Source organism: Felis catus, chromosome B4, assembly GCF_018350175.1.
Source record: "Felis catus isolate Fca126 chromosome B4, F.catus_Fca126_mat1.0, whole genome shotgun sequence".
NCBI classification, from domain to species: domain Eukaryota; kingdom Metazoa; phylum Chordata; class Mammalia; order Carnivora; family Felidae; genus Felis; species Felis catus.
The window spans coordinates 134969730-134990194 of record NC_058374.1 but is presented as its reverse complement, the minus strand read 5'-3'; the positions used below and the strand labels follow the sequence as shown (position 1 = coordinate 134990194).

Genomic DNA, 20465 nt, shown 5'->3' with positions numbered 1-20465 from the left:
CCCAGCTGATTAGGACTCCTGTCCTCTGCCGCTGTGAACCTGATGAGCGGCAGGCAGGGCACTGTGGGGAAGAGGAAAGGTATGAACGTGTGTGCTGGCAGGGAGGGGCTCTGCTCCGGAGGTTCATGGTCTCAGATCTTCCTCCTGCCGCGCGGGGCCGCCCTGAGGCCCCCCAACCCCCAGCTCTTCACCTGTAACAGGGCCCGCCTCACTAGCTCTTCTGGCTTTTGAGGAAACCAAGGCTCAGAAGCCCCAGGACAGAACAGAGTCAAGAGTCTACGGTCCTGCCTGCAGTGAGGGCCCAGTGGCTTTAGGGGAGAGAGCCCTCACACCTTCAACTGGGGGTACGGGGCCCCGGGGCCTATCTGGCAGCTGCGCAGAGGGAGGTGGAAGGGGGGTGGGTGCTGAGTCATGGAGCCTGCCAAGACTCGAAAGATCAGGTTCCTGGGTCATCGGCCACTCACAGCCACCCACCCTGGTGACACAGGCCTTGACGGGGCTTTGTTGGGAGGTGGGTGCCACCCCTTGCTCATTCGCAGTCCCCAGGACCCTAGATCTCCATCCCAGGACTGCCCTTCGGAGAAGACTTGTTTCTCAGCCAGGCCAGGTCACTGACCTTGCGCTCCATGCTCCATGCTCATCCCCAGGTCACTCCGGACTCCTCCGCTTCCAGCCCACTGCTGCTCCTCGTGGTCTTGCCTCTTGCCAGCCTCATAAGGCACTTAACTGTACACGGAACTTTGTGTGTGTCATGTCACTGAAACTGGCCAACACGTCTATGGGCACTTAAAGGCAGGGACTGTCATCCCTGTGGGGCACACGTGGAAGAGGAGGCAGACAGAGGTGATGTCCTGCCCCAGGCGACCAGCTGGGTACAGGAGCTGGACCTGGATGTGACTTGTGGGCAGTGAGCCCTCAGGGGGGGATGGGGATACAGCCAGTAGCGGACAGATTTCTCTCTGAGGGGTGAACACGCATGGGCTTGGCACCCCAAATCTGAAACAGCCGCTGCTGTGAGTGGCCAGCTGTGTCCTGGATACAGTGGCCTCTGACCCAAGCAGCACCTCTGGCTGCCCTTTTATCCCAGACTCTGTTCCAGACTCTGTTCCAGCTCAGGAGTGCGCGCCAGCAGCCGGCGTTGTAAGGAAGCGGGTGGATGGTCGAGGAAGGTCCTTCCAAATGAAACCTTCCAGGAGCCTCCCAGCAGAGAAGGAGGGGCTGTCCTCAGTCCCCGACCCACCAGAGGCCAAGCCTTGCAGCCACCTGGCTGAATCACCACGGCGGTCACACTACAGACCCTCACACGCCTCATGCTGGGTGGTACCAATCTGTTTATTGAATAACCTACATCCAGGACACAGTGAACGATTCCATATCAAGGAAGCCATAGGTGTATCCCCCTTTCAGCGAAAAACTACCCCCTCCCACCCCTAAACAATAATGAGAAAAGGCACGGTATATACACATGACACAAGGGCTGGCTCGCCTGGTGGGCAGGGGCCACGACTTACAGTGTGTGTGGGGAGGGGCAGCAGGGAAGAACGTGGGTAAGGTCCAAGCTGAGCCACTCTAGCCTGTCCTTGGCATCGGGGGGAGCCCCCGCCCATTCTCTACCCCAACTGGCCTGAGGGGTGAGGAACACAGGCAGGAAGGGAGGGAAGGCAGCCCCTCTCAGCCTCCCGGAAGGTTCTGAGGTCTCAGGCAGTCCTCAGGTCCTGGGAGAAATGGCCTCAGGGGCTGGGCACCAAGCCCGGGGATCCAGAAAAGTGGGACCACTTTTCCTCCAAGGACCCTCATAGAGGCAGGGGCCTTTATTCCTAGTGTTTACCCCAAAAAGGGGATTGTCACTGGGGAGAGACTGGGGGTTGGTCCCTGCCACCCTGGCTTATTTTCAGGTCAAGAATTCAGGATAAAAATAGACTGTGGAGGTAGGAGTTGGGGTGGGAGGGAATTGAGAACCCACACTGAAGGCCCCTGGTCCCCAGTCCCAATGGGTGGCTTCATCTCTCCCAGGCCCCTGGGCCTACCCTGAGCTTGCGCTGGCATCCCAGGGGGCGGGGGAGTGGGAAGGAACAGGACAATTAAATAAGATACCATTTATTTTTTAAAAAATTAAAAAATAATGCCGACATTATTTCATCCAACCCCAGGCCTGCCCCCTGCCTCCCACTTGCCTCCCCAGAGCTGGGCTTCCCTCCTACCCTGGCTGTCCTGTGTAATGAAGAGAAAACAATGAACTGGCTTTGTCAGGCACAGGGGAGGGGACACAGACCCAAGGAGAGAAATAAAGATGCCACAGCAACTCAGCCCTGCGTCACGGCAAACCCAAGCACACGGATATAAAAACATCTGTATAAAAAGGGGGAAAGGGGCACGCTGGGCACAGTGCCAAGGGTGAGGCGCTTTGGTGCCCAGAGACCTATGTCCCCCACAGGGAAAGCCTGATAAGAAACAAGGAAGCAGGAAAGGGGGGGTGGTGTCTGGAGGAGAGAAAAGCTGGGGAGGGCCGAGGGCTGGAGGCAGGGACCAGGCAGCTTGGGAGCCCCCTGCCACTTTTAAGTCAGGAAACTCCCCAATTCCTGCCCTGCTCTATCCTCTCTCAGACCCATGGGGCCCTGGACCACGTGCATCTGGCTACAGCAGCTTTCGGGGCTCTGCCCAGGGGCCTACCGGGCTGAGGTGGTCCACAAGCCTCAGCAGGCAACAGCTCAGAAGACCAGGCTCATCCCACAACTCCCAGAGGGAGCAGAGAGATCGAGAGACAGGGAGGAGGGAGAGAGACTGCGAGACAGAGGGAGGAGGGGGGCGGGAGGCAGGGGCTGAGGTGGGCAGAACCCAGGGGTCAGGAGGCGGCGATGGCAGTGCCGCCCCCCAACTTGACAATCATCTGCTGGCAGTCGTTGCATGAGCGCCGGTCGCCCGCCTTCTCCAGGGTGCGGGCCGCCTCGGCCAGCAGCACGGCCCGCTGGCCCGGGGAGGAGAGGAAGGACAGGGGAAGGTGGCGGCAGGCCAGCAGGATGGCGGTGGCCCGCTCTCGCTGGCCGGGCCAGGCGTCCACCTCTCCTGCAGGAACGATGAGGAGACGCGTGGAGGAGCCGCTCACCGAGCTGTTCCAAGGGCTCACCCTGGACTCGTTTATTTAAACTCAGAGCCAGCCAGTGAGGCAGTGCTGGGGCCGGGACAGCATCCCCAGCCCTCCCAGAATCCGCAGGCCTCCCATCCTCACTCCCGAGGCTGGATCCACAACCCAACCAAACCCCAGCCCCGCAGCGTGGTCATGGATCCTCCCCCGCAACTCAGAGAACCAGCCTCGGGCCACCTCTGAGAACAGCGCAGGTGAGGACAGCCACCGGGGCTCTGCCAGGGTAAGTGGCGGGCTGGGGCCCTCCTCCCCTCCCCTCCCCTCCCCTCCCCTCCCCTGCTCAGGCAGGGTCCACACCAGGCCCGGAGCTGGGGCACAGATAGACTCACCGTGCTTGGTATTCTGGGCGGTCCGGCGGCGTAGACTGTGCTCCAGCAGCTGGTGCGTGCGGGTGGGGCTGGCTCCCGCCATCAGGCGCACAGTGGCTTCGTGCAGGAACACCTGGGGATGGTGCAGGGGGGACGCACCTGTCTGTACCCCAGTGGATACCTCTCTAGGAGGCATCTCGTCGGCCACCCAACAGCGGCCCTTCTCTCCGCACTACCCTGCCCTGCTCTCCCCTTGGAAGCGACTTCCGTCCTCACTCTGAGCTCCGAAAAAGCCAGACACCTGGAGGAACAGCAGGAATGGGGAGCACAGCACAGGCCAGCTGGAAACAGGCAAGGACGCTCTCCTCTACAGGAGACAAAGAGCCCAGACGTGCCCCTGGGGCTGGAAGAGAAGTGGCCTGGGTGCAGCCAGCCTCGGGCCTTGGGGGTGGCGTCCAGCTTGAAAACAGGCAGAGGTGAGGCTGGGAGGAGGGCGGCAAGAGGAGGGGAACAGCTAGCTGGACTGGCACCAGGGAGGCTCGGTCCTGTTTCCTTCAGTTTCTTCAGAAAGAAATAGAGGCCAGAACGTGTCCAGGGGAAGTGCGGCTCTTCTGTACATATGAGTCACTGGGGAACGGGGCGGGGGTGGGGGGCAAGGCCTAGATCTCTAATTCCTTAAATCACAAGGCTCCTTTATACCCCTTCCTATCTCCATCTGTGGGGAGGGTCTCGAGTGCCACTGGGGAAGGCAGTGGGGCCGGGAGAGCCAGTAAAGAGTTTCGGCAGGGGAGAGGCAGGTTGGAAACGGTGTCTCAAGAGGAGGCCTCTGATGCCAGCCGTGCCCTGAGCAGACCAGAGGGCCCTGAACCTTGGGGTACACTTCCTCTTTTCCCCAGTGGAGCAGGTTCAGCGGTGCTTATGTATGTTTTGCCCACTGTCTGTCCTGGTTCACTGTGCACAGTGGCCACAATGTGACCCTGGGAGGGACCAAGGAAAAGGCAGACTCACTGAGCCCTTCGCCCCTCATGGACACTAACGGCCTTCTCACTTGAAATTTTAGAAAATAATTCAGGCAAAAACATGTTGAGTACATAACTCTAATTAGCAATCACAATAAAACAAGCAAGGAAATTATTTGGGTCCAATCAGCCCAATTACACAACTGCCCTGAGAGACTTCTCAGATTCTGTGGCCATCGCCATGGGGATATTGTGTGCAGTCAGGCAGCAGAGCCAAAGCCCCCGGCGACTCAGAACAAGAATGAAATGAAGTGCTAGGGAGATGCCGTCACTCTGACAACAGTTAGGAAATCAAGAGTGGAGCTCTCTCCATGCCCTTCCCACCCCTCCCAGGGCCAGGAGCCCTTCCCATCCCCGCATTTGACACGTGAGGTGCAGTCGGTGCGGGCCCCTGCCTGTGGGCCCTCGGCCTGCTTGCCACACTGCAGGGCTGGGCACACAGCAGCTACTCAGCTAACACAAGCAGAAGAAAGGGATACACGGCAGCTACCCCCGTGCTTGACAGGGGGTGACCGGCTGACCTCCGAGGGCCAACTCTGCAACCCCGTGCTGGTGCTTCTAGAACCCCACCTGCCCTCCCCTGCCGGCCGGCCGGGTCTCACCTTGCGGTATGCTGGGCGGAAGCTGTGCGCCAGCCTGCGGAGGCTGCCCAGGTCCCGCTGGAAGCCGGCCAGTTCAGCACCGGATGCGTGGTACGTCTCCCCCAGCGCCTGGCTGGCTCCTGCCTGCTTTTGCCAGAGCGCTGTCCTCAGCGATAGTAGCAGGTCACAGGTCAGCAGCTGGACCACCTGGGGGATGAGCCACAAGGGAGGAGACCGGTGACTGACCTATTGCGGGGATAGAGATCCCAGCGGTTATCAGGCCCTCCCAAGCCCAACCCTCGGCAGCTCCGGAAGGAAGTGGAGAGTCCCAGAGGGGCAGCCTGGAAAACGCTCCCCAGACAGCAGGAGAAGAGCTGAAGGGCAAACGGGCTCACAGCATCTAGTCCTTTCTATGGCCCCAGGTGGAAGATCTGTTTCTCCCATTCTGTGGGGAAAGAAGTGAGGCCCAGAGAGGGCAGAAGCCTGTGTAGGAGACATGCAGCAGGCACCGGAATAATACCTTCGTGGGCCTGACAGGAAGGCACAGGCTCCTCCCACCTCACAGGAGGTGGCCTCACGGCAGGCCCATGCCCCAACTGGGCCGCAGCCCTGCCCCGCAAGTAGGATCAAAGGACCCGAAGTGGCAGCATAGCCAGGAGATGAAGGAAGGGAAGGAGGAGGCTCACTTCTACAGAAGGCAGCCAAGGCTCGGCCCCAGTGGTCTCTGGGGTTGGGGAGACAGGAGTCCAAGGCGGCGAAACCACAGACCAGTTGAACACTTGGGTTTAGACCCACTGACCTAACTCAATTGCGGTTTGGCCACCAACTGGCACACAACTGACCCTCTCTCAGCCTCCGTTTCCTCATCCACAAAATGGCACCACAAGGCTACCGTGTTACAGGAGCGCACTGTGCGTGCCTACTACACCCGGCCTTTGGAAGCACTGTCGATGCCAGCCACCACCAGGCACGGATGCCGCACAGCGCGTGAGTGGGGGACTCACGTACTGTTCGCACGGCACCCATGAGGCTGGGCCACCTGCACGGCTCCCATCAGTACCAGGGGGCAGTGAGAGTGAGGACAAAGCAGACTTCCTTGTGAGAGGGGTCCCATGGGGCCCTACAGGTTCCGATGGACTCCCCCCAGGAGATTCCTCTTCGTGTCCCTTCACCAGGGCACTGGACCCACCCTGGACTCTGCCTCGTGCCTGCTCGTTGTCTTGTCCCTTCGCCACACTGTTTTCTGGCTGGTGATGGCCTCCCTCTTCAAACCAAGCCTGGCTTTTTTAAAACATTTGTTGTAATGTTTATTTTTTTGAGAGAGAGATAGACAGAGTCAAGCGGGGGAGGGACAGAGAGAGGGAGACACAGAATCGGAAGCAGGCTCCAGGCTCTGAGCTGTCAGCACAGAGACCTGAGGAGGGGTTCGAACTCAACGAACCGTGAGGTCATGACCCGAGCCGAAGTCGGGCGCTTAACTGACTGAGCCACTCAGGCGCTCCAAGCCTGGCATTTCTAAGAGGTGAGCGCTGGGGGAGCACCTTTGGGTGGTGGGAGCGGCCTGGGGCTGGATTCTGCCCTTTGACAGATGCCAAGCTCCACGGGGTCTCCTCCTTGGCCCATTCTCCCACACAGAACTGCTGTCCAGGAACCCCAGCCCCAAGAGTGCGGCAGCCTCTCTCTTGTTTCCCAAAGTCAGCTGAAACCATGTGGCTCCTCCGTGGGCCTTTTCTCTTGGGCCCCTTTGGCACAGTGCTTATTCTGTAGGGCTGGCGTGCTTCCGGGCTCCCCCTAGTATCTGGGACTGATACTCACCACCTCTAGCCAGAAGTGCCAACCTAGCTACCTCGGACCAAACCTCAGTGGGGGGCTCAGAGTCTGACCCTCCGGGCCATAGCTCATCCCTACCTTCATGGAGGGAAACCCAACTCCTGCTGAGTGTGCAGACCGTGCTTCGCTTTTAGCTGTGCACACCCTGCCCCTCCTCTCTCCCGGGGCGGCCATGCCTTGGGATCCAACAGTGACGGCAGCGCCCCCTACCAAGGCACGGTAGGAAGTCTCTCGAGGGCCAGGCAGGCCTCTGTGATGCACTGTGGAAACATTGCACGGGTACCACCAGAACATGCAATGCAACTACAATGCACCACAGCTGCCCGCTAGGAGGCGGGCACCTGGCCTCGGAGGTGCCCAGGCCCGGTCAGTCGGCTCGGGGTGCGTGTGCGCGCGGCTCGGGGCCCCTTCTAAGGCTGGCCTGCAGTGGTCTGCGGGACTTGTGCAAGCTGCCCGGAGCAGATGCAGAGCCCTGACCGGCTCTGGTTCACCTGGGGCTGGCAGAGCTGAGGACCAGCAGGACCCGGGACTCGGGGAACCCAGCAAAGGCACAGGTGGAAACATGCTCGCCCTGAGGACTCCAAAGGGGCCTAACTGGGCCCAGAGGCTATGTCTGGGGAAAGGCACCGCTTGCCCGGTTTGTCTTTGGGACGGCCCCACAGGCCGGGCAAGCTCAAGGTGGGCAGGGGCGTTCCTACCCGCCACAGCTGAGTACCTCCCCCTAGGGGCCAGATCAGCCCCCACTCACATGATTGAGGGTGAGGTCGCAGGTGGCCCCGCTAACATTGAGGCTGCTCCACAGGTGGCCACTGGCCCTCTCACAGTGGCAGAAGGAGCTTTGCTGCCCATCCGCCTTCCCGGAGAGTGAAGTGTGCATGGCTCTGCAGGTGTGGAAGACGGCCTTCACCAGGGGGCTCCTGGACAGTGAGAGGGAGGTGAGAGGCAAGAGGTCAGTGAGTGTCCCTCGGGCGGCATGAGGAAGAGCCTGAGCCGGTGACACATGGGTCTGTCCACTCACGTGCGGCCACAATGGCTCCAGATCTGAGATGCCGGGGCCCTGAATGAGGGCGGGCTCCCCACCCCTACAGCCTCCTTCATTGTTGAGTGTTGATAGAGCCCCAGGCCTGACGATGCAGCAGTGGGCAACCCAAGTCCCTGCCTGCAGGTGCTCACTTTCGAGTGCGGGAGTCAGATAATAAACGCATTGAACACTGAACATGTAATGCCAGGCGGAGCAAGCGCCATGAAGGGAAGCTAAGCAGAGGAAGAAGGTGGCATCTTATAAGGGATGGTGGTCAAGGATGTCCTTGCTGGAAAAGTAACATTTGGGCAGAGATCTGAAGGAATAGGGGAGTGAGTCGTGTGGCATTCTGGGAGGGTTCCAGACAGAGGTGCAACATGTGCAAAGGCCTGGAGTCTCTGACGCGTGGGAGAATATCCAGGGGCCAGAGGCTGGAGGGAAGAAACCCGGGGGGCAGCACAGGGAGGGCGGCTGCAGGCCATTCACGGCTGAACAAGGCCCTTCTCAGCCTAGCCACGGCCCCCCCGTCCCGCAGCCACCTCGGACTCTGCTCCAGGATGCAGGCATCGGCAGACCAGCTCTTTTTCCTCTCCCCCTTCTGTGCCTCTGCTGACGTGGGTGCACAGGAGTGTCCTGTCTCACCAACTTGTCTCCTGAGACTTATTCCACTTGCTGTGTTCCTGGGGCTGCCTTCTCCTGTCCTGCCCTCTATAAGCCTCCTCAGGCTACCCACTGGGTCAGGCCCTTTGTACTCACCTCTGCTCCCCTCAACACCAACCTGTGGTTATGGGCCTCCCTCCCTCTGGCCCAGAACCCCTCCCAGTGAAGAGTTGCACTGGCTGCTTCACAGAAGCCACCACTGGTCTGGCAAAGGCAATGGCACGAGCTGCCCACAGGAGAGAGCACCTCTGCAGGTCGGGCCACTATCTATCTGCTTATGGCCGCAACTTGCTCTCTTGTCTACTGCTGCCTCTCAGAGCCCAGAACACAGCTGGGCACCAAGGGGGCCCTCAGTTAAGTATCTACTAAATAAACAATGGAATCATGGAAGGGGTGCAGGAGACCCAGGAACGGGGCATGTGGCCGAGAGTCAGGGATCAGAGACCCAGCTCAACCACCAGGATTACCACTAAGGAGCCACCTAAAACAGTCATTCAAACAATTTGTGCCTCAGTTTCCTCATCTGTAAAGTGGCCATAATCCTACTTGCTGCCACCTGAGATGACATAAAGTATGGACTCCATTATTTGTGCCTGCTCTCTGAGGGGCCATTCCCCCAGAAGCTGGGTATTAAGCTCTCCAGAGAAAAGTAGCTTCTTTCCATAGAGCAGATCGGGGAGAGACCGGGGAGGCTGGGGTGGGGGAGGGTTCGTTCCCACAGCATCATTATTCCCAAAGAGCAAAGGGTCCTTAGAGTGACTGAATTCAGGGGAAGGAATGTCAGCTGAGGGTCTTAGCTGCTCACAAATGAGGGGACTCTGGACAATCTACCTGCCATGTCCTCAGGCACACTGGCTGGGAGAATGTAAGGTGGGTGCTCACTGGTCAGGGTACTCAAAACTGGGTTACTTAAATGAAATTGGGGTGTGTGACCTACCTTAGGGAACCTGCCTAGACCTACTTTTCTCAGCTCTTTCCTGTTCTCCTGGTTGAGAGTCTGCGTGACAGGAAATGTTCCGGCCTTGGGTCTGAGGACAGGAACTTTCTGTCTTGGAGCATTGTACAATTTCTCTGGGGTTGCAGAAGATGTTAGGGGCACTCAGATCCAGTCAGAAACAGACAGGGGGCTGCACGTTACTATGGGACAAATGCCCAGAGGCAGGCGTTGGGTCCCCAAAGAGGAATGTCAAAAGCTCTCTGGTTATGCCTCGTGCTAAAGCGTTTTAGTGAAGGGCTGATTGGGGCAGAGGGGGCGGGTGCTGACAGGAAGCTGAAAGGAAAGGGGGTACAATGCTGGCACGCGAGAGACAGGCCCTCACAAGCCCTGTGCTGGCCGTGAGCCATCACCACGCTGCCTGGCTGCACCATGAGCTTCTGAAGATGCCGGGAGCCACACTGCTCTCCATCCCCATTAGCCTGTGGCTCCATGAGAATGGGGGACGAGGCCCCGGAAGTAGCGCTGGCAGCTGCTAGGACGACGCACGCAGATGGGCTTGCTTGCCATCGGTTTCTCCGTGCTGCCCTCTTCCTCCCTCTGGCTTCACCTCTCCATCTATGATGTAGTCCCCAAGCTGCGCAACCTTTCACCCCAATGGCCACTCTGCTGACGCACAGAAGTGAGCCTGGCACACCTGGGATTCCCCTGGAGAGAAGCCAGTGAGTGGCCAAGGAGGCTTACGCACTCTGTCATTTCCAGGGCCTTGGGGACACGCTCTGCTTCAGTAAAGTGAGCGCGCACAGCTGCGTCATCTCCCTGGAGCCAGCCGATGGCCATAGCGATGGCAGACGTCCACCACCGACAGATGACATCTGGACCTGGAATGGAACAGCACCAAATGTTACTCCAGCACCCACACACCTACGGAGCTCAGCCTGGCTGCCTGCACCTAGTTCCCATGTGCACGTGCCATCTTTACCTTCTGGCGATGGGCCAGGGGCCTTTGCGTGGCCCTGTCATCGAGATGCTGGTGGGAGTGCGAGCCAGTACATCCTTTTGGAAAGTACTGGCAATCTGTATCAAGAGCCTTAAAGATGCCCACTCCTATTACTCTAGTAACTCTAGTAATCCCGTTTGGGGCAGTCTATCACCAAAAAAAAATGGCCTAGAGAAAAAAAGTACAGCAAAGACGTTCACTGTCATGTAATTTTTAAGGTAAGTGCTGGAAACGTCATGAATCTCTAATGAAGTCACAAAGAGTGGAGTTTCTCAAGTGTTTCCACTAAGAGGCTGTGGTTAGAATCTCCAGTGTTTTTTTCTCAGAGGCTCAGCTTTCTCGGCTGTAGAATTACGGTGCTGGTGATCTCGCTATGCCAGGGGTGGCGGGGCAGGAAGTGGAAGTGTAAGATCAAAGGCGGAAGAACCTGTGCTTTTCTAAAGACAGGCTGCAGGGTCAGGGGTCACGATGGGGTGGCTGCTTTTCTGGAATCCTTCCCTCCCTGGCGAGAGTGGCCAGAAGACAGCTCGAAGGCCCCCCTCTCCCAGCAGCCTCAGAAACAGCTGCTGTGCTATCAGCCTGATGGCCATCTAGGGACAGAAGCAAAGAATGTCAGTCAGCGGGCTGCACTGGCTCACCCAATGGGCAGCTGCTGAGCAGTAAAGATACCCGGATGAAAAGTCTCTTCAGCAGAGACTGTCAGACCCAAAAGCAGCCTCAGGGCCACCGTACATCAACAAGTGAGCTCCTGGTGTCCGGACCACTTGTTGCCCAGTCTGGGTGTTTGGGAAAGTTCCAAGGAAAGATATTCACTGCTCATCGTCCCACTTCTAGGAGAATCTTTATTTCTTGTCCCCAGAATGCCACCCAGCAGGGGGTAACTGTGCGTTGGAGCCACGTGGGGCCATAGATACACACCTCAGATCCAGAGAAGATTCTCAAGTGAACACTCACAACTGACCTGGACCCGCTGGGGCAAAAGGGCTGTGAAACTGAATTAAGCAACACGAGGCCTGAAGAGCCACCCTGCAAGGTGCTTACCAAGGGCTGACTTGAGCACAGAATTGCTGGAGAAGGGTGGTGTCACAATCCCCACAGAGTCCACAAAAGAATTAAGTAATTTCAGGTACTCCAGAGCATTAGAGAACTCACTAGAAAGAAAATAAACAGTTCCATGGTACATCAGAATGTACAGAAGGACCACGCTCATGCCTGGCTTCGGCGCTCCAGTTCCAAGACCCAATGGCTATATTGGCCTCTGCTCCCCCTGACCCCAATCACACCAGGCACACCCTAAACCCTGTCCCCACCACTGACACCATTCACAGTCTCCACAGGCTTTCATTCTTCACAGTCTGGGCTGTTCCAGATGCTCCTCCCCTCAAGGCCTAGTTCAAATGTCATCTCCTCCCACAAGTTCGCTGATCTCACCGGCAGAGCTGCCCTCCCTTCCCCGCTAAGGTGCACTCCAGTCAGGACCTGGGCCTTGTAGGAGAGTGACTCTGGCACCTGTCTGCCCCTCAGCTCTTACTCTGAGGAAGAAAGACTGTGCTTAATAGCTCTGTAAGAATAAGAAATTGCTTGGCACGCTGCATAAAGGTCTGAGTCCCCCAGATGTCTGCCCTCTGCTCAGCCCTCCACATTCCATTCCTATGCCCTCAACAGGCCACCCCCTCTCCCCACTGCCAAAAGCAAAGCAACCTGATCACATCTCTGATCTGCTCCAAGAACTGCCTCTGCCTGGTGAAGGGATGGGGGAAAGGAGAAAGAGGGGGGAAGTGGCACACCCGGTATGGGAGGAAAGGGCACAGAGGTCAGGTCAAGGGACTCTTGTGAGGCTGCCAGGTTTGAGAAATACCCTGGAATCATTGGATTTCCCTACAGACCCTACACTAGGGATTGTTTGCTTCCAGGAACGTGGGCCTCCAGTTGCCCCCAAGCTTCCTGGGCAGTTGCCTGAGGCAGGGGCCCATTCTGGGGACATTACCAGCTCTCTTCTTCCTGTTCTCCCGCCTTCTTCTTGGCCTGAGGCTTCACCAACGACTCAACAGCTCGTTCCAGCAGGTTCTTGCAGAAGGCCTGGTGGACCTGGGCAATGGGGTCAGCTGAAGAAGAGGGGAGAGGCCTGAAAGGTTAGATGGTCTCATCATGAGCCCATCTTTGTCTTTGCAGAGAAAACAGAGGGTACTGAGAGGACCCCGAGAAACAGCTACCCGCTCTGAATGGGGATCGAACCCCCTTCTCAACCAAAGCCCACAACCACCTTGTTAGATAGTTGGAAGGTGGGGGGAGGCATGTGCGAGGGGTGCTGGGTCTCCTGGCACAGTCTTCAGTACTTTCCTTCAAGGTTGGGGCTGCAAGCCTTACCAGAAAGCAGAAAATGGGCAGGAGGACGGCCAGCTGAGAACAAAGTGGTGGCCGCTGCCCTGACATGACACAGAAGCCCTGCTCCTGTCTTCCAGACCTCTGCGGCCAGCGACGGTCTGGCTGCGCTGATGAAACAAGTGGCCTTGCAAAGCTCGCCACGGCTGTCACAGCCAAGTCACCACTGGCAGGCCCAAAGTGGGGTGGCACCAGCCCCTCCCTCCCCTCACACGTACAGACACGGGGGCCTCCATCCGACCAGGACAGGGAGGCAGGACACTTCTGAGCACGTTCTGGGCAGTCAGGCCTAGAAACAGAGTCTGCACGAGGCGAGAAAGCCAGTGGAAGTCTGTGCTATAGACCAAACAGACCGTGAGGATGGGGTTGAGACTTAAGATTGCTTTTACTCTTATCCTCCCTTTTTGGTGTCGTGCACCGAAACCTCTTATATCACACAACACAGTTGTTTTTTAAAAAAGGATAGCAGAAGCTCCCACACACGCCGTACCTGCAGAACACGCCGCACTCTCCCGAGGCCCCCACTTTTGAGAAAGGGGAAAGCACACAGAAAGCAGAAAGCCTACCGCTCGAGTCTGAGCACTGGGCGAGTCGCCTCCAATCACTGTCAAACACCAGGGACAGCAAGCCAGCCTCTCCTCTGATGCCTGGAGCCCTGTCCCTGCCACCACTCTAAGCACTTGCTGACCGCCTGTCGCCTATTGTTCTCTAACTGCTCCATGTCTGCTTTCCAGTGGGACCAGGAGGCCGGGGCCAGTGAGCAGCAGCCCACACATCTTTTGTCTCCAAAGCACCCAGAACAAGGGCAAGAACGGCGTGACTGATGTGAGGACCACGGGATCTGAATGTCAGAGAGAGGCGCTGCTCACCAGGCTTGGGACCTCCCTGAGCTTTGGGGAAAACAAGACTGAGACCACCTGTGTCCCCCATGCGTATGGAGCACAGTCCCCCTGAAATACTGGTGCGTCTCGTGGCTCTCCCAATACCCGGTGGCTGCAAAGGTGTTCTCACCTGGGTTCCTCTGGGCACAGTACAGACTCTCCTTGGCAGCCGACTTCACCGACCAGCTCCGCTCCATGAAAAACTTCTGGCCCAGGGGGTGGCAGAGCCAGCGCAGTGAGTCAGGGACAGCGCTGCGCTCGGGGCCACACAGGCTCTGGGCTCTGCTGAGGAAGTAGCTCTGTGGAAGGACACGGGCCAGGGGTAACACTGGGATGGCGGAACGCTGGCTGTGGCCACCATGGGGCCATCAAAAAGCGCCACCGCGGTGGAGGCAGGCTGGGGAAAGGAGGTCAACAGGAGGGCTGGGACGCTCACAGACCTGGAAGTAAATGCCACTACTGTAACTAGGGCAAGTGGCTCTGGTGGAGCCGTCTGGACTTGGTGACCAGGTCCAACCTCCAGCAGGAGGGTTGGACAGGGCTTCGGGGCTCCTGTGGGGCCCCCGCCGCACCCTGCCCTGCTGGGTCTGCCTAATCCTCCTGGAAGCTCCCTCTGGCCCTGCTGGCATTCAACCTGCAGAGGCAGGGAGGGGGTGCTTCATCGAGGAGGGGTCGCGGAGGCCTCCCGGCTGCACGCCCACCCTCAGCCCTGTGAGCACCTGTGTCCAAGCCAGGTGGCCCCTGGGATCCTGGGACTTGTCTTATTGGTCATTTTAATTACTTTTGTGATATTTTTAGACAAAACCACGTTCTGCTCTAATTTTTCATCTCTTTTACCTTTGAGTATGAAGAGTATATACAGTAAAGGCACACAGCAAGTGACTAGCAACTGTTAGTTACACCATCATCACACTGGAAAGCACGAGAGTGAAGGAGTAGCCCTGAGGCTTGTCCCAGGACCCATGCAGGCATGCATGCCTGTGGATGATGCCTCTCCCCCCAGAGTTGGCCTGTCAAGGGCTTTATCTAGCTCCCTAAAGAGACCTGCACCCCAGCCCTAGATGAGCCCTTGATGTGAACACCAGCTGGTGAGGAAGGATGAAGAAAGACTTTGAAAGCCGCTTTGCTGGGCAATTCGAAGCCAGTGCCCGTCTCCCCAGCCCCTCCTCTGCCGCAGGGGAGCATCACTCTAGGTCCCCAGGAATCAGAGTTGCAGGCATTAGGCTGTCTACCCATGTTTTCAGAAGTTCTATCACTTATCGAGTGAGGATATTTTTATTCCAAAACCCATGATTTCCAACCCACAAAACCACTCAGTGCAGGCTAATCTGAATGAGGAGCTGAGCAGAGAAGGATGGGGGGAGGGAGAAGCATAAGACCCAGAGCTCAGGGAACCTGGACGAGGGGCTGCTGGGACAGGCTCGCAGATGTAAACCTTCATACGTCTGCCCTTGCCTCCACAATGAGGGCAGCGCCTCCTTGTCCAGTTCAGTCTGATGGTTCTGACCTTTACTGGGCTCTAAGTAGCCATCAGCTAATATAACAGCTTCAGAAGACTTGAATGCCAGGGTCAGAAATAGCATCACCAAAGTGCCACTCAGGAACATAGACTGAGATGACAGACTCTCTTGGGGGGGTGGGTGGATCTGGCGATTGCTGTCTGAATCTGAGAGAGAATGACCTGGTCAAGCTGCTCTACAGATATACTTGAAGACTATCACAGCACTTAATTCACTGAAGTCTCCAGTCACGGAGCCAGCAGCACTACTGGCCTTTCCTCCTCTTTGCTGGCCGCCATATTTGAGACAGGATACTGGAGAACACACGAAGAGGCACCCCTATGACCTTCTCCTGACTCTCAACAAAGCACTTGCTGAATCTGAGCTTGTAACTGCAGTGGAGGAGCCTGAATGGGACAGAGTCTGGGGGTGGGGTGGCGGCAGTCCCAGCGCCTCTTAAGTCAAAGAACCTTCTAACAGTTGCCTGGTAAGCAAGGGAGCCCGAGAGCTGCTCCAGGGGAAACGGAAAACAACTGTTCCCTGAGAAGGGCCCAAACGTCAGCAAAAGAAGCAGAAACAAAGCTTGGCCAGGTTGTTTTGCAAGAGGAACCCAGAGAAGCCATTTAGAAAATCATTAAGTTAAAATACATTTTTAGGTTTGATTCTTTTTTGAAAAAATTTTTAAAATGTTTATTTACTTTTGAGAGCAAGAGAGTGCACATGTGTGAGAACGGGTGCATGAGTGGGGGGAGGGGCAGAGAAAGAGGGAAACACAGAACTAGAAGCAGGCTCCAGGCTCTGAGCTGTCAGCACGGAGCCCGAAGTGGGGCCCAAACTCACAAACTGAGATCATGACCTGAGCCGAAGTCGGATGCTTAACCGACTGAGCCACCCAGGTGTCCCTAAGCTTAATTCTTGAGAAAAACCTTAGTTGTAAGAAATTTCACTGTGAGTGTGTGTGTAAGCTGGAATTTGGTGATTTGAATTAATAAGAAATATAAATCCTGGGATACAGTCTCCACAGCATAATTTCCAGAAGGAAAACTAAAAAAGTAACTTCCGTTGCTCTTCAATTTTCTTGGCATTATCACCTTATGAGAATTTCCCTAAATTTTACAGACACCAGAATCTACCCAAGCTGCGGGTGTGATTCCCCTCCCCTCTAAGTCATCTGCTAACTGCCAAACTGAGCAGCTGTGGCTGGAGACTCAGAACTGCTTAGATCCCAAGAGCCACCCTGTACCACCCAGCCAGTCCCGATTCCACAGTCCTCCCACACCGGGCTTCCCCTATGGTTCTCAAACTGTGTGCCAAGGCACTCTGAAAGCAACATCCTGAACTTGGGAGGGGCGCCACCGGATATTTTACAGGGGATATTTTCTGAGGTAAATAAATAAATACAGCCATGCTCAACACAAGTCAGACACCAGGTAAACTAGTAAATGGGGGTAGTTGGAAGTCTCAATGGGAGACTGCACGACCTTCCTTTGGATGATACCACACCTTTAAGAAGCTGGGTTTTTAGAGGCTGTTGTAATAAAAAGCAAGTGCTGCATGAAAATCACTGTGGAACAGGAGACGAAATTGGTGGTGTTACTCTGATTTCAAAGTTTGAGAAGGTATGTGGTACCCAACAGACACGTGTACCCCAGTAGTAAGTAACCATGGTTATCAAGAAAAAAAATATTATTTCCTTGGGGCGCCTGGGTGGCTCAGTCGGTTGAGTGTCCGGCTTCGCCTCAGGTCATGATCTCTCAGTCTGTGAGTTTGAGCCCCGCGTTGGGCTCTGTGCTGACAGCTCGGAGCCTGGAGCCTGCTTTGGATTCTGTGTCCCCCCCTCTCTGCCCTCCCCCACTCGTGCTCTATCTCTCTCTGTCTCAGAAATAAATAAAACATTAAAAAAATATTATTTCTTCTTTCAATTTTGTGTATATTTTTTAATGGCTACTAAATTGTTAAGAGATAAATATGTATCAAGATATCAAGATGCCTGTACCTAATGAATTAAATGGAACTGTTAGGTATTTCTGGGGCGCCTAGGTGGCTAAGTGTCAGACTCTTGATTTCCGCTCAGGTCATGATCTCATGGTTCATGGGTTTGAGCCCCATGTCGGGCTCTGCACTGAGTGTAGAACCTGTTTGGGATTCTCTCTCCCTCTCTCTCTGCCCCTCCCCAACTTGTGCACACTCTCTCAAAATAAATAAACATTAAAAAAATTAAACAGAATCGTTAGGTATTTCCTTTAGCCCAGGGAACCATGAAAAAATTACTGAGACACAAAGGGTGCCATGAACTGAGAAAGACTGCAGACCTCTGGTCTAAATCATTTTCACGGAGGCCAGCCCTCCACCTGCCTTCAAAGTCTGACTCATTTGCTAGCTAAATATATTTGGCTGAATTCAAAGCTTCTTCTTCCTCTTTAGGAGAGTACTATCTGGGTCTCCTAATCTGTCCCCTCCCAAGAGAAGCAAACAGATGAAAGGGGCAGTTACCTTCCTAGGAATCAGTTCCTCTCCTCTGCCCACCTTACTGAAAATGCAAATTTGGCAATACATCAAGTGTTCCAGATATTTTTGGCCTTTGAGTGAGTGTCACCATCTCTAGAGATTTAACCTCAAGAGACACTTCTATAAGTGGGTGAGGAGAGTGTGTGATGACTCTCTCTGCAGCACCAGAACCGCAAATCCTGGAAACAACCCCAGGGCCCGACAGCAAACGTGCCGAGGTACCAAGTTCCCCGGCGGAATAAGGAGGCAACAAAGAAAGGGGCCCAAGACTTACCATTTGGTTGAAAAAAGTAAGTGGTAAACCAGGGTTTCTGGTATGATCACACTAAGTAGATTATAATGCATATATATTAGTACATGCAAGCAGAAAATTCTGAGGAAGTACACATCACATTGTTCACTGCTTGTCAGGCATACCAAATCTTTTTGAGGATGGGGCCTCATGGGCAGGGGGGGTTTTAAGGGAAACACTTTCCTGATCCTCAGCTGCCACACATACACCTTCCTCAAATGGGCTGAGTCCCTCTGAAGGGTAGCTGCGTCTTGGCAATAAGGACAATCAAAACCCCAGAGGGACTTCTGGGATGACAGGATGATCCTAAAATTTATAGGGGGAGGTAACACTAGTCACTAAAGCTAGAGGGCTGATACATCCAGATATCAGGACATATTAGAAGACTCGACCATTAGGGGTGTGTGGTATTGTGCAATGCACAGATCAGAGCATCCAGAGGCAGACTCGTTATATACAGACACTTGATTTATGAAAAAAGTACCACTTGGTGCAGAGCAGAACGGACAGTCACTTTAATAAGAGTCTGGGGCAAGGAGACAGTCAAGTGGAAAAAAAAAAAAGTAGCTCTTGCATGCCCACCTCCATCTCATACAAAAAATCAACTCCTGGTAGATATGGACTTGGATGTGGAACAAAAAAGTCCGGTGTCTCGCAGACAACAGAGGAAGGTGTCTTCGCAAGTGAGATAGGGCAGAGATTCACTGAACAGGACACAACGTGTATGTAACAGAAAAGACTAATCATCTGATTTGACAAATATTCAGAACTTGTGCTCATCAGTTGACGCCATTTAGAGAGAGACTAGGCAAGCCCCAGAGGGAGAGAGATCTATACAAAGCACACATCCAACAAAGGTTTGGAGCCAGAACAAAGAACTCCTTGAATCAATAAAAAGACCAGCACCCCAAATAAATAGGTAGGACTCTTCTGTGGTTTTCACAAAAGAGAAGATCCAAACGGCCAATGAAAAGGTGCTCGACATCACTAATCCCCTGGGAGTTACAATTGAAAACTATCAGGCACCACCAGAAGGGCCAGAGATGACACTATCCTCTGTTCGGTGGGGATGTGGAGCTGTAACTTTCTTTCATACACTGCTGGCGGAGTGGCAACTGGTACGTCTGCTTTGGAAAACCGCTGGGCAGCGTCTACCAAAGCTGAACATCCACGTAACCGCTGACCTAGCAACACCAGCCCTAGAAATGCAATCTCATGCTCACCAAAAGATGAATGTTCACCACGGCACTATTCCCAATAACCAAGGACAGGAAACAACTCAGCAGTCCATCTATAAGTCTAGTCATAGAATGGAATACTATAAAGCAATGAGAATAGACCATCCATAACTATATGCAACAACACATATGAATCTCACACATGACACTGAGCAAAAGCACATACTGTAGGACTCCCCTCACGCAAAGTTCCGAGGCAAAACATGCGAAGTGATCAGGATGGTGATCGCTCTGGCTGGAGAGCTTAGGGGTAGGGGTAGTTTGCTAACTGCATGGGGGCTCAAGGGACACTTCTGGGGTCCTGGTCATGTTCTGTTCTTGATCTGTCTGCTGGTTTTATGAGTGCATTCACTCTGTGCAGTCACTGAACTGTGCACTTATGATTTACGTACTTTTCCACATGCATGTTATACTTTAACAAAAAGTTTATAAAGGGGCGCCTGGGTGGCTCAGTTGGTTAAGCATTCGACTCTTGATTTTGGCTCAGGCCGTGATCTCACAGTGCGTGAGATCAAGCCTCAAGCTGGGCTCTGTCCTGACAGTGCGGGGCCTGCTTGGGATTCCTTCCCTCTCTCTCTCTCTCTCTCTCTCTCTCTCTCTCTCTCTCTCCCCCCTCTCCCTGCCCCTCCCCTGCTCATGCACTCTCTCTCAAAAACAAATAAGTAAACTTTAATAAAAGTTTATAGAAATAACAAATGAAGAGGCAGATTAAACTATGGTGACTGAATTCAGAATAATGGTTATCTTTGTAGGGGGGCAGTGTGAGTGAAAGCCTGCAAAAACTTCTGGGCATGATGGGAAGTCCTACTTCTTTTTTCTTTTCTTTTTTTTTTTTGAGAGACAGAGAGAGAGAGATCACACAAGCATGAGCGGGGGAGGGGCACAGAGGGAGGGAGAGAGAGAATCCCAAGCAGGCTCCATGCTGTCAGTGCAGAGTCTGATGCAGGGCTCAATCTCAGAAGCTGTGAGATCATGACCTGAGCTGAAAACAAGAGTCAGCACTTAACTGACTGAGCCACCCAGGCACCCTCTTCTTCTATTTTTTCAAAGATTTTATTTTTAAGTACTCTCTACACTCAGCATGGGGCTTGAACTCACAACCCTGAGATCAAGAGTCATATGTTCCACCGACTGAGCCAGTTGGGCGCCCCAAAAGTCCTACTTCTTGGC

The 20465-nt window shown here is 54.8% G+C and overlaps 1 protein-coding gene across 3 annotated transcripts in view; it reads right to left on the bottom strand.

Moving 5' to 3' along the window:
- Window positions 1-1311: 1311 nt before the first annotated feature.
- Window positions 1312-20465, bottom strand: part of SREBF2 (sterol regulatory element binding transcription factor 2) — a 57558-nt gene continuing 38404 nt past the window's right edge. For all 3 annotated transcript variants that reach the window (XM_011284256.4, XM_045062446.1, XM_003989343.6), the window contains exons 12-19: window positions 13889-14057; window positions 12483-12600; window positions 11537-11646; window positions 10244-10376; window positions 7629-7797; window positions 5072-5257; window positions 3472-3583; window positions 1312-3063 (exon numbers count right to left, since the gene is read on the bottom strand). In XM_011284256.4, coding sequence (XP_011282558.3) covers window positions 2843-3063; window positions 3472-3583; window positions 5072-5257; window positions 7629-7797; window positions 10244-10376; window positions 11537-11646; window positions 12483-12600; window positions 13889-14057 — 1218 coding nt within the window. In that variant the 3' untranslated portion in view covers window positions 1312-2842. The remainder of the gene's footprint in view (window positions 3064-3471; window positions 3584-5071; window positions 5258-7628; window positions 7798-10243; window positions 10377-11536; window positions 11647-12482; window positions 12601-13888; window positions 14058-20465) is intronic.